At 44.0% G+C, this 13,355-nt stretch overlaps 1 protein-coding gene across 4 annotated transcripts in view; it reads left to right on the plus strand.

The window, feature by feature from the left end:
• The first annotated feature begins 244 nt into the window (after window positions 1–244).
• Window positions 245–13,355, plus strand: part of EPB41L4A (erythrocyte membrane protein band 4.1 like 4A) — a 252,941-nt gene continuing 239,830 nt past the window's right edge. For 2 of the 4 annotated variants that reach the window (XM_060635206.3, XM_060635208.3), the window contains exons 1-2: window positions 246–1,070; window positions 1,448–1,870. In XM_060635206.3, coding sequence (XP_060491189.1) covers window positions 1,772–1,870 — 99 coding nt within the window. In that variant the 5' untranslated portion in view covers window positions 246–1,070; window positions 1,448–1,771. Of the gene's footprint in view, window positions 1,071–1,447; window positions 1,871–13,355 lie in introns of all 4 variants that reach the window. The other 2 variants (XM_078447487.2, XM_060635205.3) reach the window with 2 other exon arrangements.

The following is a 13,355-nucleotide window of genomic DNA, read 5'->3' on the forward strand; positions in this document are numbered from 1 at the left end:
AAAGTTGCAAATTGTTCATTTCCATTCTACTCGGTTTTTTTTCTTAAAAAAATTTTTTTTAAGTTACTAATGTCCTAGGTTTTAAGCAAATTTTGTGAGTTTTGACCACCTAGCTTGCAAGGGGTAGAGGAGGGAACTCAAAACTATGTTTGATGCCAAAGCTCTTGCTCTAACACTCAATATAAAGTAGGGAAGTTTTCTGGGAGGCCTACCGTCAACCCCGGCCCACGTCCTCTCGGCTCGCATTAACTCGCTGCTGGTTCCCAGCTGGAGAGCACCGACTGCACCTGCTCCGAAGTCCAGCGGGGCCCGGCCTCATCCCGCGCTCAGCCTCGGCTGCTTGTGCACGGACTCGAGGACCCACCAGGGGTCACTGCAGCCTCAGAGCTATTGTGCCCGCCACTCCTGGACACGACCCGCCGTGCGGAGGGCGTGGGACTGGGAGCGCCGAACGCCAGGGTCCGAGCAGAACTGCGCCCGGCCTTCCTAGAGCCAACCTTCCGTCTCCCCGGGAAACGGCTACAGCAATCAGAACCAGGGCTCCGAACAACCGAGCGGCCGGGGTGGTGCGCGCGGGTTCCGGTGCGGACCTGCCCGCACCTCGCAGTTGGACCACCTCCGCTCCGCCTTCCGCTCTCAGCCGAGACCCCGCCCGGAAGGGGCGCCCCTTCCCGGCCTCTGGGCCCCAGCTTCGTTCCAGGGCTCTCTGCAGACACTCGGGCCCGGCCCAGCTGCACCTGGGCTGCTCCCGCCTGGGGCGCCACCCCTCGCGCTGCCAAGAGAACTTTCCCGGGAGCCGCCGCGGCCTGCGCGCCCAGGGCACACCCCCACCCGCCCGCCAGCGCGTTCCCAGCCTGGGCGCCCTCTTCTCCGCCCGCCGGCGCGCCCGCAAGCCCTCTGACTCCCCACTTCTCTGAAAATCCCGGAGGAGCAGCGCTCCGCCGCCGCAGCAAAGGCGTTTTCGGAGGGCCAGCTTGAACTTAGCCACACACCAACCCCCGTGATGAGTTTCACGGTCCCCAGACGGGAGCCGCGTCCCGCCACGAGCTGACTTGCACTCGCCGGTCTTGGTAAGGAGCCCGCTGCCCTTTCCGATACTTCTCGGGGTTCCGGGTGGCCGAGGTAGACTGAGTGACGATCCTCGCCACTGGCCCTGCCGTGGGACTGGGACGTCGCGGGTACCCCTGACACAAAGGAACAGCCGAGTGTTCCCCAGTCGGCGGACCGGATTGGGGGCTGCGGGGTGGGGTCGGAGCTGGAAGTGGGAGCCCTCCGGGGACTCCGCAGGGGAAGGAGGCCGGGTGTCTTGGTAGCACTCCGGCCGGGGACAGGCGGAGGGGGCTGCACAGCTCCCAAGGGTTTCCTCGTCTGGGGAGGGCCTCGAGCTCGCATTCCTCCCTTTTCTTGCTTCTTTCCCCCATTGCCAGACGACTTTTGTCGTCCCCAGGACTGCGGGAGGGGCCGCGGCGCCCCCGCCTTCGGAGGAGCCCGAGCCGCAGGATGCGCGGGGACGCGCCGCCGCCCTCTGTGCTCAGTTCCGCCGGCGCTTCCCCGGCGGCTCCCGGGCGCTGACTCCCGGGCTTCTCCGCCCTCCTTCCCTCCAGCCGGCGCCGGGCGGCTCGTCCGCGCGGCCCTGGACCTCGCCGGGAACCGGTCCCCTCGCCCTGGCCCCGGCGCGGACAATAAATTAATGCCTCGCGCTTGAGGGGAGGGGGCGGCTCGGCGCCTGGGTCGCAGCTTTCTCTCCTGGCTGGAGACGGCCACAGCCAACATGGGCTGCTTCTGCGCTGTTCCAGAAGAATTTTACTGCGAAGTTTTGCTTCTGAATGAATCCAAGTTAACCCTCACCACCCAGCAGCAGGGCATCAAGGTAGGCGCGGGCCGGGGGCGTGTTCCGGGGATAGGCAGCCGGGCGGGCGCGGGGGTCCTAGGCTTTGTCTGAGGGCTGTCACGGGTCTCGGCCGGCGACTGCTCTCTGCGCGGTGGGAAGGAGCCGCAGCTGCCCTGCGCTCAGGTGGAGTGTGGACGTGTCGGGGTGGATTCACTTCGAGTCCCTTCATAAAGGGAAGTAAGTTTCACGTCTCAAAGGGTGTTCGCTCATCGACTCTCAGCTGCAACCCACAGTCCTGCAACTGAGACCCAAACTCTTCCCCGGACCGGTTTCCTCCAAAAGCATCTAAGGCCCCCGCAGCTCCAAAGACGCGCAAACCTGAATATACAGGCTGAATACAGTGTTGAAGGCACGATTTCCCGTGGCCTTGTTGAGGCTTTTTTCTGTTAGTGTCATTGGGGAAGTAATCTAGTTGACTCGCAGAAACACATTTACTGGGTGGCTGTGATTGTGTTCCCTGGGTTTGTAGATGAGTAATGCTACGTTTGGACGGAAGATAATTTCCAGTTCCACAAGCGAACTGGTTTTATCCCCATATTTAAGTAAACATCTCTCAAAGCGACTCGGTAAATAACTTTGCGCCTGTCTGTAGGTCATTAAAATGGAATCACTACTATTAACCTAGAGAACCCAAACAAAAAGGCTGTGGGAGATTGCAGAGATCCACTTCCTTAATTTTGAAGAGTTCTTATGTTTATGGTTGACAACCTGACCGACGCGCCTGCGCGCTTGTTTTGCTCTTGCAACCACGTAGTTACCAAAAGGTGATCGGAATTCGGAACGTTTTGTTTCTCTTTCTCCGTATTTAAATCACGGGAGCTTTTTAAGTAACCTTAGCAGCTGAGTCTGGTGAGGGGCTACCGCCCCCCTCCCCCCCCACTATTGTCCCCCACTCTCCATCCTGGTAATGCTGGAGGTCTGAGAAAGAAGTTCAAGCTGCCAATATCCTCTTCTAGTCTTGTATGTCAGAAGTTAATCCTAATGGCGTAGGCCCTGGTCATTTCCTTGTGTGAATCAGTTTTTACATAGCTTTATGCACGCCAGAGTAACTGTTCCTGGCTAAAAGCTTCAGCTTTGATGTTACCATTCTTGGTGTACAGAATTCTAATTTCACAGGTGTCGTTCTTCTGCTGGAGATGGGGGCGGGGGCAAAAATGATCAATTAAAGTCACAAGATAAAGTTAACCCTTCCTTTTAGGAAATTGTTTTGAGCAGTTGTTTTCCAGTAATTATAAAAAGCAAAAGTCAATCAGATTCTCGTTTGGTGTTTCCTTTAAAAGCCAGGAAAAGACTCTTGGAAAAGGGTGTTTCATATTTTATATTTTCACCTTTTCTTTATGTTCCACCCCTCCACCCCCATGAAATCAGGAAAAGAACTTTTCAAGATGATGTAACATTCTTTGGTGTACTGTGCAAATAGGCAAAAAAAAAAAAAAAAAAAAACCCATAAATTTTTGATAATACATAGATTCTCTTTGGCTTGGGGAAAGAAACCATTAGAAAAAGATAACGGATGATCTGATACTAAACCAACAAAGAAATCTTTCTGAAGTGCAAAGTCTATAAAGTCATCTGGAGTGTGAGCTTCCTATTTAATCATGAAAGCCATATCCCTGTCAGCTGTGGAGCATGTACATTATTCTGTCAAGAGAGCAGCCAAGACTCGGGATCAAATGGAATAATTTTGTCAAAGAAGCATGAATAAAAAATCCTGATCCATAATTGCTTTTTATAACCTGATGGCGCTTATCTTGTTTTACAAATATGTTGAAAATTGGTGAGTGATTCAAAGGCAATAGCAACTTTATAATGCTGTTATTTTGGATATGTGCCATTTAACTAAACAATAATTTAAGCAGGCTTTTGTTGGAAGTAATCATTTTGCAACAGGCTTGGCCTCTTTCAGTGTCACAAAAGCATGCCACGATTATTTTGATGGCCATATGTGTAACACAGATGTTGTCTGCTGAAGTTAACCACATTATCTGTAACTACCAGGCTACCATGAAATGCATGTGTTAAGCACCTATCTACTTGTGGTATGTACTAAATTAAACACATATGTGTATTTATAAATGTAATAATGTACGAACAGCATCTCACGTGTAGATGGTATTCAAACGTTGAATGGATATGTGTATATTATTCTGTACATACTTCGCGTTTTCTTTTTAACTCCTTTAGTTATGAGTGAAATAGTAAACTAAAATGTAAATGAAATAGCCAATAACTATAATGGTGTTTCCCCTTGGAAAAGTACATTTGAAAACTTTTATTATCATCAAAGTCAAAATTAAGCATATGACATCAATTAGCCCATTTCCCTCCTGAAATTAAAATAGAAAAATCTTTTTGTTTTTAAAAAGTATTTTCTAACATTTTGAGATGACCCTTTTCCATACTCTATCTCAGATGAAATAAAGACCATTAATTTTGCATTAAAATTATTCACCTATTTCATTCTTTCATGGAAGGAATTTTACTGATTATTAAATAGTCACTTAAGAATTTGCTTGTATTACTGTTATAATAATGTATTGTGAGTTTAAAAAAAGATTAATTATAGTAAATTTAAGTAGAAAAAGTAGAGAAGCATGGTAAAACATTTTTTCTGTGTGGCATTTTGAAAAACACTTTCTGGATTTGTTGAAGCGCCACATTACAAAGTTAGTTATGAAGTGATTTTCTGCAACTTAGATCAAAGTCTTTCATCAACAAGAAAAAAATTGATGTGTTTGTTCCCATGGAAAGGCACTTCAGCCTTGAGACGATGGTTACACGTCTTCTATGTCAAGATGAATAGCAATTAAATGGAAAATAATTTTCTATTAAAAAACATAATATATTTGTATTCATATTCATACTAACATTATGGAGAAATTTGCTTCTTTTTTTTTTTTTTTAGAGGTAACCTCACCTTGACAAGCTGGAAGTCTTTGGCATGCAGTTTGAGCCCTAAGATTTATAAGAATCTTATAAATAAGGTTTATATAAACTGAAAGCTATTGGTGGTGTGTTGACCCCCACACAATAGCTTTTAGCTATTTGTTCTATGCTGCTATCTCTGTTGTTTATTTAAGTAAGCATTTCTGCTGTGGTTGGTCTTTTGGTTTTTTTTGAGCAATGTTTGTTCAGGGAAACTTTTGTTACGTCCTTTGTCACTCTCTGTGCTGGGGGAAGTAAGGGTCTTTCTTTTTGTTGTCTGAGAGAGCAAAATTTGACTGTAGCTCAAACTACTGGTGTAAGTTGACGTTTGATTAGCAAAAGATTTTCAGGGAAAAACAAATCACAAGGTTTGATTAGAAATTTAGTCCTCAAAGTTGCTGCTACAAATATGAACTGGATTAGTATTTTTGTTTCAGGGAGGCTGTCGTGCTCTGAGCAGTAATGTAATAAACACTGACGTGCTCATTTTCCCCTTGTTGTATTTGACTAAATTAATGAAACCAATATGACAGCAAGATGGAAATTCCATTAACTTTTTAAAAGGCATTATTGAGATATACAATTTCACACATTTGAAGGGTACAGTTTACCCATTAACTTTTAAATGAAGTTACTTCCTAATCATCCTGAGGTTTCTGAGGGAATATTGTGAGTCAGTTTTGATGCTTCAATCAGAAACTTCCTAATAAACTAGAAAAACAGAAAGTGAAGACTTAAATTATATGCATCTCGGTTACCAAGAATTATAATTTTTAGTCCATTTGGACTGGTGAGGAAAATGCCTAAGAAGATTGAGAAGACAGTGAAAAGCAGTAGTGGTTCATAAATCATATTAAGTATATAGGTGAATACCTGTATCTTTTAACATCAGCCTCATAAGATACAGAGTCAGGGACCTGATAAATGTAAGATGAAGCAAGTAATCGTACACCAACATTACTGTTAATGTGAGATTGGCTGTGGGTCTTGATTGGTTGGTAAATTAGATGTGACTGGGTTGGATGTAGCCCTCACTGACGCTGCATCTTCATTTCTGAAGTTCAAATAGAATGTCCATGTTGTGTCTGTTTAAGATGGACTCCTATATTAATCCTCCTTCAAAAATTCTTTTTTGTTTTTAAAATTATTCAAACTGTTTTCAGCTTTATTAAGGTATCATTGACAAATGAAATTAAAGTGTACAACATGATTTTGTAGAATATAAGTTGTGAAAGGATTCCCACCATCCCACCACTGAGGTAATGAACACATCCATTACTTCACATAAATTACCTTTTTGTTGAGAGTACATAAGTTCTGCTTTCTTAGCAAATTGCATTTCTACAATACAGCCTTATCAAGATCCCCAAACTGTAAATGCTCTTTCAATTTTATAAGAAGTTTTTTTTTCTTGAAAAAATTATTAAAAATACCATTTATCATCTATGGCTTGAAAGTGATTTGTAAGTAGTTTGAGGGAGAAGCATTGTCGGTTACCTCCAGCAGCTAATGGCTGTCCTTCTCCAAATGCTTCTAATTTCCTTGTTTTTTGGTGGACTACACTTTTTTTTTTTTTAGTCCTGTTAATATAATTTTTCTTGAATTCTGTAATGCTAAACTTGAACTGACTTTGAACTAAACTTCAAATAATGCAGAGCTGTTGGGGGCGCCTGGGTGGCTCAGTTGTAGGAACATGCGACTCTTGATCTTGGGGTCATGAGTTCAAGCCCCAAGTTGGACATAGTCTACTAACAATAATAATGATAATGATGATGATGATGATGATAATACAGAGCTGTTGTTGCTCTTGAGCATGGGTGGTGTCTTCATCCATTTGGGCTGCTATAACCCATACTGTAGACTGGGTGGCTTATAAACAAAATAAATTTATTTCTCATAGTCCAGCATGGTCAGGTGAGGGCCTTTTTCTGGGTGAAAAACTTCTTATGTACCCTCACATGGCAGAAGGGGCTGTGGAGCTTTTTTGGCCCTCTTCTGTAAGAGCAGTAATCTTGAAGGCCCCAGCTCCTAATGCCTTGGGGGTTAGGTTTCCAACATAATGGATTTTAGGGGCACACAAACATTCTGACCATAGTAGGTGGTGATAAAGTTAAATCTAAATAGTAGAGACAAAGGTCCAGACTCTTCTTTTGATCAGCAGATGGACAGTAGTTTGTTATTTTTATTAAGACACTTACAAAGAAAATGGGAAACTCTTCTCTGATGGTTTGTGTCAACTTGTATCTTAGTGTAGGGCTAGACAATTCTTTGTTGTGGGAGGTTTTCCTGTCCACTGTGGGATAACTGTATTCCTAGCCTCTACCCACGAGATGCCCGTAGCACCTCTTGCCCATTTGCGACAACCAAAAATATCCCCAGCTGTTACCAAATGTCTCCTGAGGGGCAAAAGACATAAATTCCAAACTGCATTGTTTGCGTTAGCACCCTACCTTATCTAGACCTTTAGCAGTTCTGAATGCCTACCCAAATGACTTGGTCTGTGGGTACGCGGAAATGTTCACTTTCCCAAACGTACCAGACTCTTGTGCCTTTTTAGGCACTGGATTCCTGCTGAGTGGTGCACCCTTTTACCTTTCCCTAAGTACACACTCCTCTGGATTCATCCTTTAAGACTTGAATCAAGTGTCCTACTTGCCAGGAAGCCTTCAACCCAGGCTGACCAGGCAAACTTAAGTGCTAGTCCTGGCCTCACATACGCCCTGTAATAGCACTTAGCGCATTGCAAGCATTATTTCTGGATACATCTGTCTCCTCCGGTAGCCTGTGAGCCCCTACCTGTGGTCCCCTAGCAGCTAGAGCTACACACCTCATGCAATAGATGCTTATTAACTGTCGTTTGAATAGAGAGTTGAAAGGAGTGATGTTACAGCTGGAACAGGACACATTGAAAATCTTATGGATAATGAGGTTCCTTTGCCATTTTATTTCTACTAGAAAAGGTCTCAGAATAAAGTAAACCTCACTGTGAAAAGTCTGTTGCCAAGATACTCTAATTTTTATATTGATAATGGGTGGAAAATGAGATGGTGCTGTGGACTGAATGTATGCAGCACACTGAACAGCTGATGAGCGGCTTTTTCAGAAAACCCGAATCATACCTTTTTTGTATCATAGAGGTTAGTATTCCGTCTTTCCGTCTCTCTTTTTCTTTATTTCTAAAATAAAGAAACTTTCCACTTAGAACCTGAGTCTTTTGGAAGAGGGGCATGTTTCGAGAGTGGAAGATAGATTCTCACACATCAGTTACTTTTTCTTGTCTCCTATTCTGTAAACCACGTGAGGACATAGTCCGTTGGTTTCACGGTGTGGGTTTACACAATCAGGGGCCATTGTGTAATTTTTAATCTTGCCATGCCACCCATTTTACTCTTGAAGCTGCGTAAACCTCATCTGACACTGCTGTAAGGCTTACTGGCACAGACAGTGTCAAAAGTTAGATATTATGTTTTTAAAATGTTTCATTTATTTGAGAGAGAGAGAGAGAGCGCGAGCTCACAAGTAGGGGAGGGGCAGAGGGAGAGAGAGAGAATCCCAAGCAGGCTCCATGCGCAGAGTTCGATGCGGGGCTCAATGTCATGAACCGCGAGATCATGACCTGAGTCAAAATCAAGAGTCAGACACCCAAATGACTGAGCCTACCCAGGTGCCTCAAATACTGGGTTTTTATGACAAATAAGTTTTCAATTCCTATGCACAGTGTATTTTTCTGCAGACCAGATACAAACATGACAAGTCAGAGGTCAGATTTACCATGCCTCTCCAGCTTCTCTGGGATTGACTGCTTTGTCTGAGCTGTCTGCAATATTTCAGCCTCAGTGCTCCTCACCAGCCTGCTTTGGGTTGTAATGAGTAACTGCTATTTTCTTCTGCATCACAAGATGTGTTTCTAAGTTTCATGTATTAAGATTGACCAGGCATCACTTGTTTAGGTATAGCCTAGGTGCGTTAAGGTCAGGAACCAGCCCGTTTAGTGTATGACTTGAAAAGCCCGTTAACTACATTTTGGTGAGTCTGTACCATTCTAAAAAATGTGGATTGCATTCTTGCATCCTCTGAGCCATGTATGTAGTTCTTGTTTGTTTGTTTAAGTGGAACAGCCACTGTTCCTTAGTGCTGCCTACTGTTAATCCATTACTCTAACTAAACATTTTGCTTAGGAGATTCCCCAAAGGCTGAGATGGCTCCCTCAGAGGCTTTCCTAATAATAATCCTGAAGACATGAAAGGGCCTAGCAGTGGCTTCCAAATGTGTGAGAAGTTTGTTTTTAAGGGTATTGAGATGCCAAGAGGAAGTTAGGACAAGGGAGATGGTGGCAGGCAAGGAAAACCAAGAGGTGCTGAGTGCTAGCCCCCATGGACAATAACCAAAAGGTCAGATAGTGGGGGAGGAATTAGCCGACCAAGACTGAAGACAGAACCAAATGTAGCAACAGACTGTTTAGAAATGACATGTGTAAGAACATGAGAAACCACAGTTTATGATGCCAGGGGTTCCCAGCATTGTGGGGATGGTGTCCCAGAATACAGCTTTCCAGACAAACAGTGGCCCGAGAGAGGGTCAGATTCCTGGGCTAGCCTAACAAAGACTGTTTGAGTTTTGGGTCCCACCTTGGTCTTCATTCAGAGCTGAGTTTGAGAGGCAGTCTTGGAGCCTCTGTCACCTTAACTATCACTTGTCAAAACTGGTTTTTCTCTACCATACTTAATGATCCCAATGTAGTCATGGCCCTCATGTGTCACACATGAATCAGGCTTCTAACCTGGATGCTGTGTGACCACCTTCAGCCTCTCCCGTCTCACCACCTCCATCCCATGTTCAAACCCTGCTCTGCTTGTGACTGGCCACGTGACTCTTCCCTGGAACTAGGCTCTGCTTCCTCATCTGTAAGTTGGGGGGCATGATAGCTGCTGGATGACTGTAGAATTTGAGAAAAAAATGTAGGCACATAGGATTAAAAGGTGCTCAATAAATGATAGTTATTATTATGCACGATCTATTATTTGCTAATAAATTTCTTTGTGAATTCCAGTTTGTGATATCTAACCCCTTGTTCCTGCCCAAAGTGATGCTGTCTCTCTGAGGGGGTGGGTGGGTGTTAGAAATTGGGGAATAGGGTGGTTGATATTCATAGATACAAGTGATCTGTCAGATCTCTTTCGCCTCACGTTGCCTCAGCTACCACTGGAAGGCTGAAACTCTACATCTGTACCCCTAGGCCAGACTTCCTTCCTCTCACCTGAATTTTACTTCTGATTGCCCACTGGCTATCACACAAGATGCTTAAGCCCATCATCACTACCCCTTTGCTCCCTCTAGTCCTGCTCCTTCTGTGCTGCCTAGTTTGGTGAATGAGACCACACTTGGTCTTTACCAGTTAAGATGTTTTGGTTTATAGTTACAGAGATCTGACTGCAAACAGCTTTAATATGAGGAAATTTGTTTGCTCACCTATCAGGGACTCTGGGGACAAGGATAGGAGTTGAGGGTGGGTTGATGACATCAAGGCCCCAGCTTCTCTCCATCTCTTCTGTGCTCTGACATCTTGGGAGGGTGTCATCACAGGTGGTAGCAGATGTTTGTGGAGATGATAATCGTACATGGCAGTATGTGAGATAGGAGTAGAGATGGCCTATTTTTTAGGAGAGAAGACACTTCCTCCAGAAGTCCCTCAGCAGACCTCCCCTTGTGCCTTTTAGCAGAAGGAGTCTTGTGGTCGTTCTTGAGCCATAATGGCAATGGGATCACCTTTGGGGTGCCGTATCCTCCATGGGGCCGGGTGGGGGTGGAATCAGTTTCCCTGAGGCAAGTGACCTCGTGGGGGAGAGGCCCAGTCAGGAAGGAAGGAGGGAGTTGTGGGTGTTGTTGGCCATGACAGTGTTCACTCGATCCCTTGGGTCAGGATTCTGGCACACATGCTCTCCTTAAATTTCCACATCCGTCCAGGCGTTGGAATTCCCAACTCCTGAACATCTTCCAGATTTGTTTCTCCTCCTCACATTACTCCTGCCGTGGTTTAGACCTGTCTCAGGTGTCAGCTGGACAGTTGCAGTAGCCTTCTCACCACTGCCCTTGTCTCTAGCATTAACTCCTTGTGATTACCTATAGGGTGGTCTTTCTCATCTCGACCCCTACAGCTCAGGTTTAAATTCCTTCATGGTGGCCGCAGGGCGGCATTCCTGCCCTTTGGTGATCGGACTCACCTCCCTCTGTTCTTTCTCCCACCTTTTCCTTATACCTATCTTGTATTGTAGCCAGACTGAGATGCTTCCAAGTCTGAATGCTCCACATTCTCCCTTGCCTGTGTCTTTTTCTCAGCCTGTAAAGCCCCACCCAGCTTCCTCTTGTTTGATTGAAGTCCCAGCCCTCAATGAGCTATGACCTTTTCTGAAGACTTCTCCTTGGTGTAGCACAGGAGAGGCCCTCTTCTGATCCTGATCAAGCCTGCATTTCGTTGCAGCAGTTCCTCTGCTGTCCTGTCCACCTCACCCTGGGAGGAATATAGTAAAGTGAAGAGAGCATGGGCTTTGTCTAGGTAGATGTGGCTTCGGGTCTCCCTCCCATTTGTTCAAGCTATAAACTTGGCCAGTCATTTACCCTCTCTGAGTCTGCTTCCTCATCTGAAAATTAGGGTAGGCCTTCCACCTTATTCTGAGATACTGCATGTGAAACCCTTAGTTCCGTGCCTGATGAGTGGTAGCTGTTGTATTAGAGATGGAAAGCCTTGAGGGAGAGGACTAAGTCTTTTTTATGGGATATGTCCAGTCAAGCCCAGTTCCTAAGGAGTAGTAGGTATCCACGAGTTAATCTGAATAAGAAAAGATACCTCTAGATTGACATAAATGAATGAACCTGAGGAAGCAAAGACATCTTTCTACTCTTTACTGCCCAGGTTCCCTGGGTACAAATAGTGCACCTGCTTGACTGCTTAATTTCTTAATTTAAGTTTTTAAAAACAGTTTTAAGATATAAACCACACACTATACAATTCATCTATTTAAAGTGTGCAATTCATATATCCACAGAGTTGTGCAACCATTACCGCAATTTTAGAACATTTCATCACTCCAGAAAGAAACCTCATACCTAGTAGCGGTCCACTCCATATGTCTTTCTAACCTTCCCACCCACACCCCCCTAGCTAGGCAACCACTAATCTTTCTGTCTATGTAGATTTGCACACGCTGGACATTTCATAGAAATGGGTTCATGTAGTATGTTGTCTTTTGTGACTGGCTCCTTCACTTTGCATAATGCTTTCAAGGTTCATTCCTAATGTATCAGTATTTTATGTCATTTTATTGCTGAATATTCTACTGTATGGATATGCTTTATCTATGTATCCATCCAATAGTTGATGGACTTTGGCTAGTATAATAATATTGCTGAGAAGATTCATGTTCAAGTTTTTATATGGACATAGGTTTTAATTTCTCTCGGATGTATACCTAGGAGTGGAATTGATGGGTATAACATTTGTGAGGAACTGCCAAACTGTTTTCCATAATGGTTGTGTCATTTTACATTCCTACCAATGTGTAAGGTTCCCAATTTCTCCACATTCTCACCAACACTTGTTATAATATGTATTTTTGACTGTAACTATCCTATTGTGTGTAAAGTGTTATCTCATTGTGGTTTTGATTTGTATTTTCCTGATGAATAATGAAGTTGGGCATCTTTTAATGTGCTTACTGACCATTTGTATATCTTCTTTGGAGAGATGTTTATTCTTTGCCAAATTTTGAAATTGGGTTGTCTTTTTAACATTGAGTATAAAAGTTTTTTTTTTAAAGGATGTATATGTCCTTTATACAAGTCTCTTATCAGATATTTAATTTAGAAATGTTTTCTCTCATTCTGTGGGTTTTTGTTTTGCTTTCTTCACAGTGTCCTTTCATGTACAAGAACTTTTAATTTTGATGGAGCCCAGTTTATTTTTTCTTTTGTTCCCTGTGCTTTTGGAGTCATATCTGAGAAATTGTCACCTAACACAAGGTCATGAAGATTTACTCCTATGTTTTCTGCTAAGGGTTTTATAGCCTTATTCTTACATTTAGGTCCATGATTCATAGATATAGATAGGTCTGTGGGTATCCAGTTGTCCTAGCTTGTTTTTGGAAAGATTATTTTTTCTTATTGAATTGTCTTGGTACTATTACCAAAAAATCAATTGACAATAAATGTGGAGATTAATTTCTGGACTGTCAATTCTGTTCCATTGATTTACATGCCTATTTTTATGCATCTTTTATTAGTTCCTTGGTAAGGTAGGTGTTTGTCATTTATCAAAGAAACACTCCAGGTTAAAGCAAATTTGAGGACTGACCAATGGAATAGAGTAGTGGAAACGCAACAACAGAGAGCACACAACACACTCCAAAAACGCTTCCTGAAGTTCCAGACCCTGGACAGTCTATGACCCCTTTTTAATATAGTAGTACTCGAAGGTGCAGGACATGTAACAAGCTATTAAAACATGTGAAAGACAGAAACCTAGCCAAAATGGTGAAATGGAGGA

The sequence above is a fragment of the Panthera onca genome, chromosome A1 (assembly GCF_046562875.1).
Source record: "Panthera onca isolate mPanOnc1 chromosome A1, mPanOnc1 haplotype 2, whole genome shotgun sequence".
NCBI lineage: Eukaryota > Metazoa > Chordata > Mammalia > Carnivora > Felidae > Panthera > Panthera onca.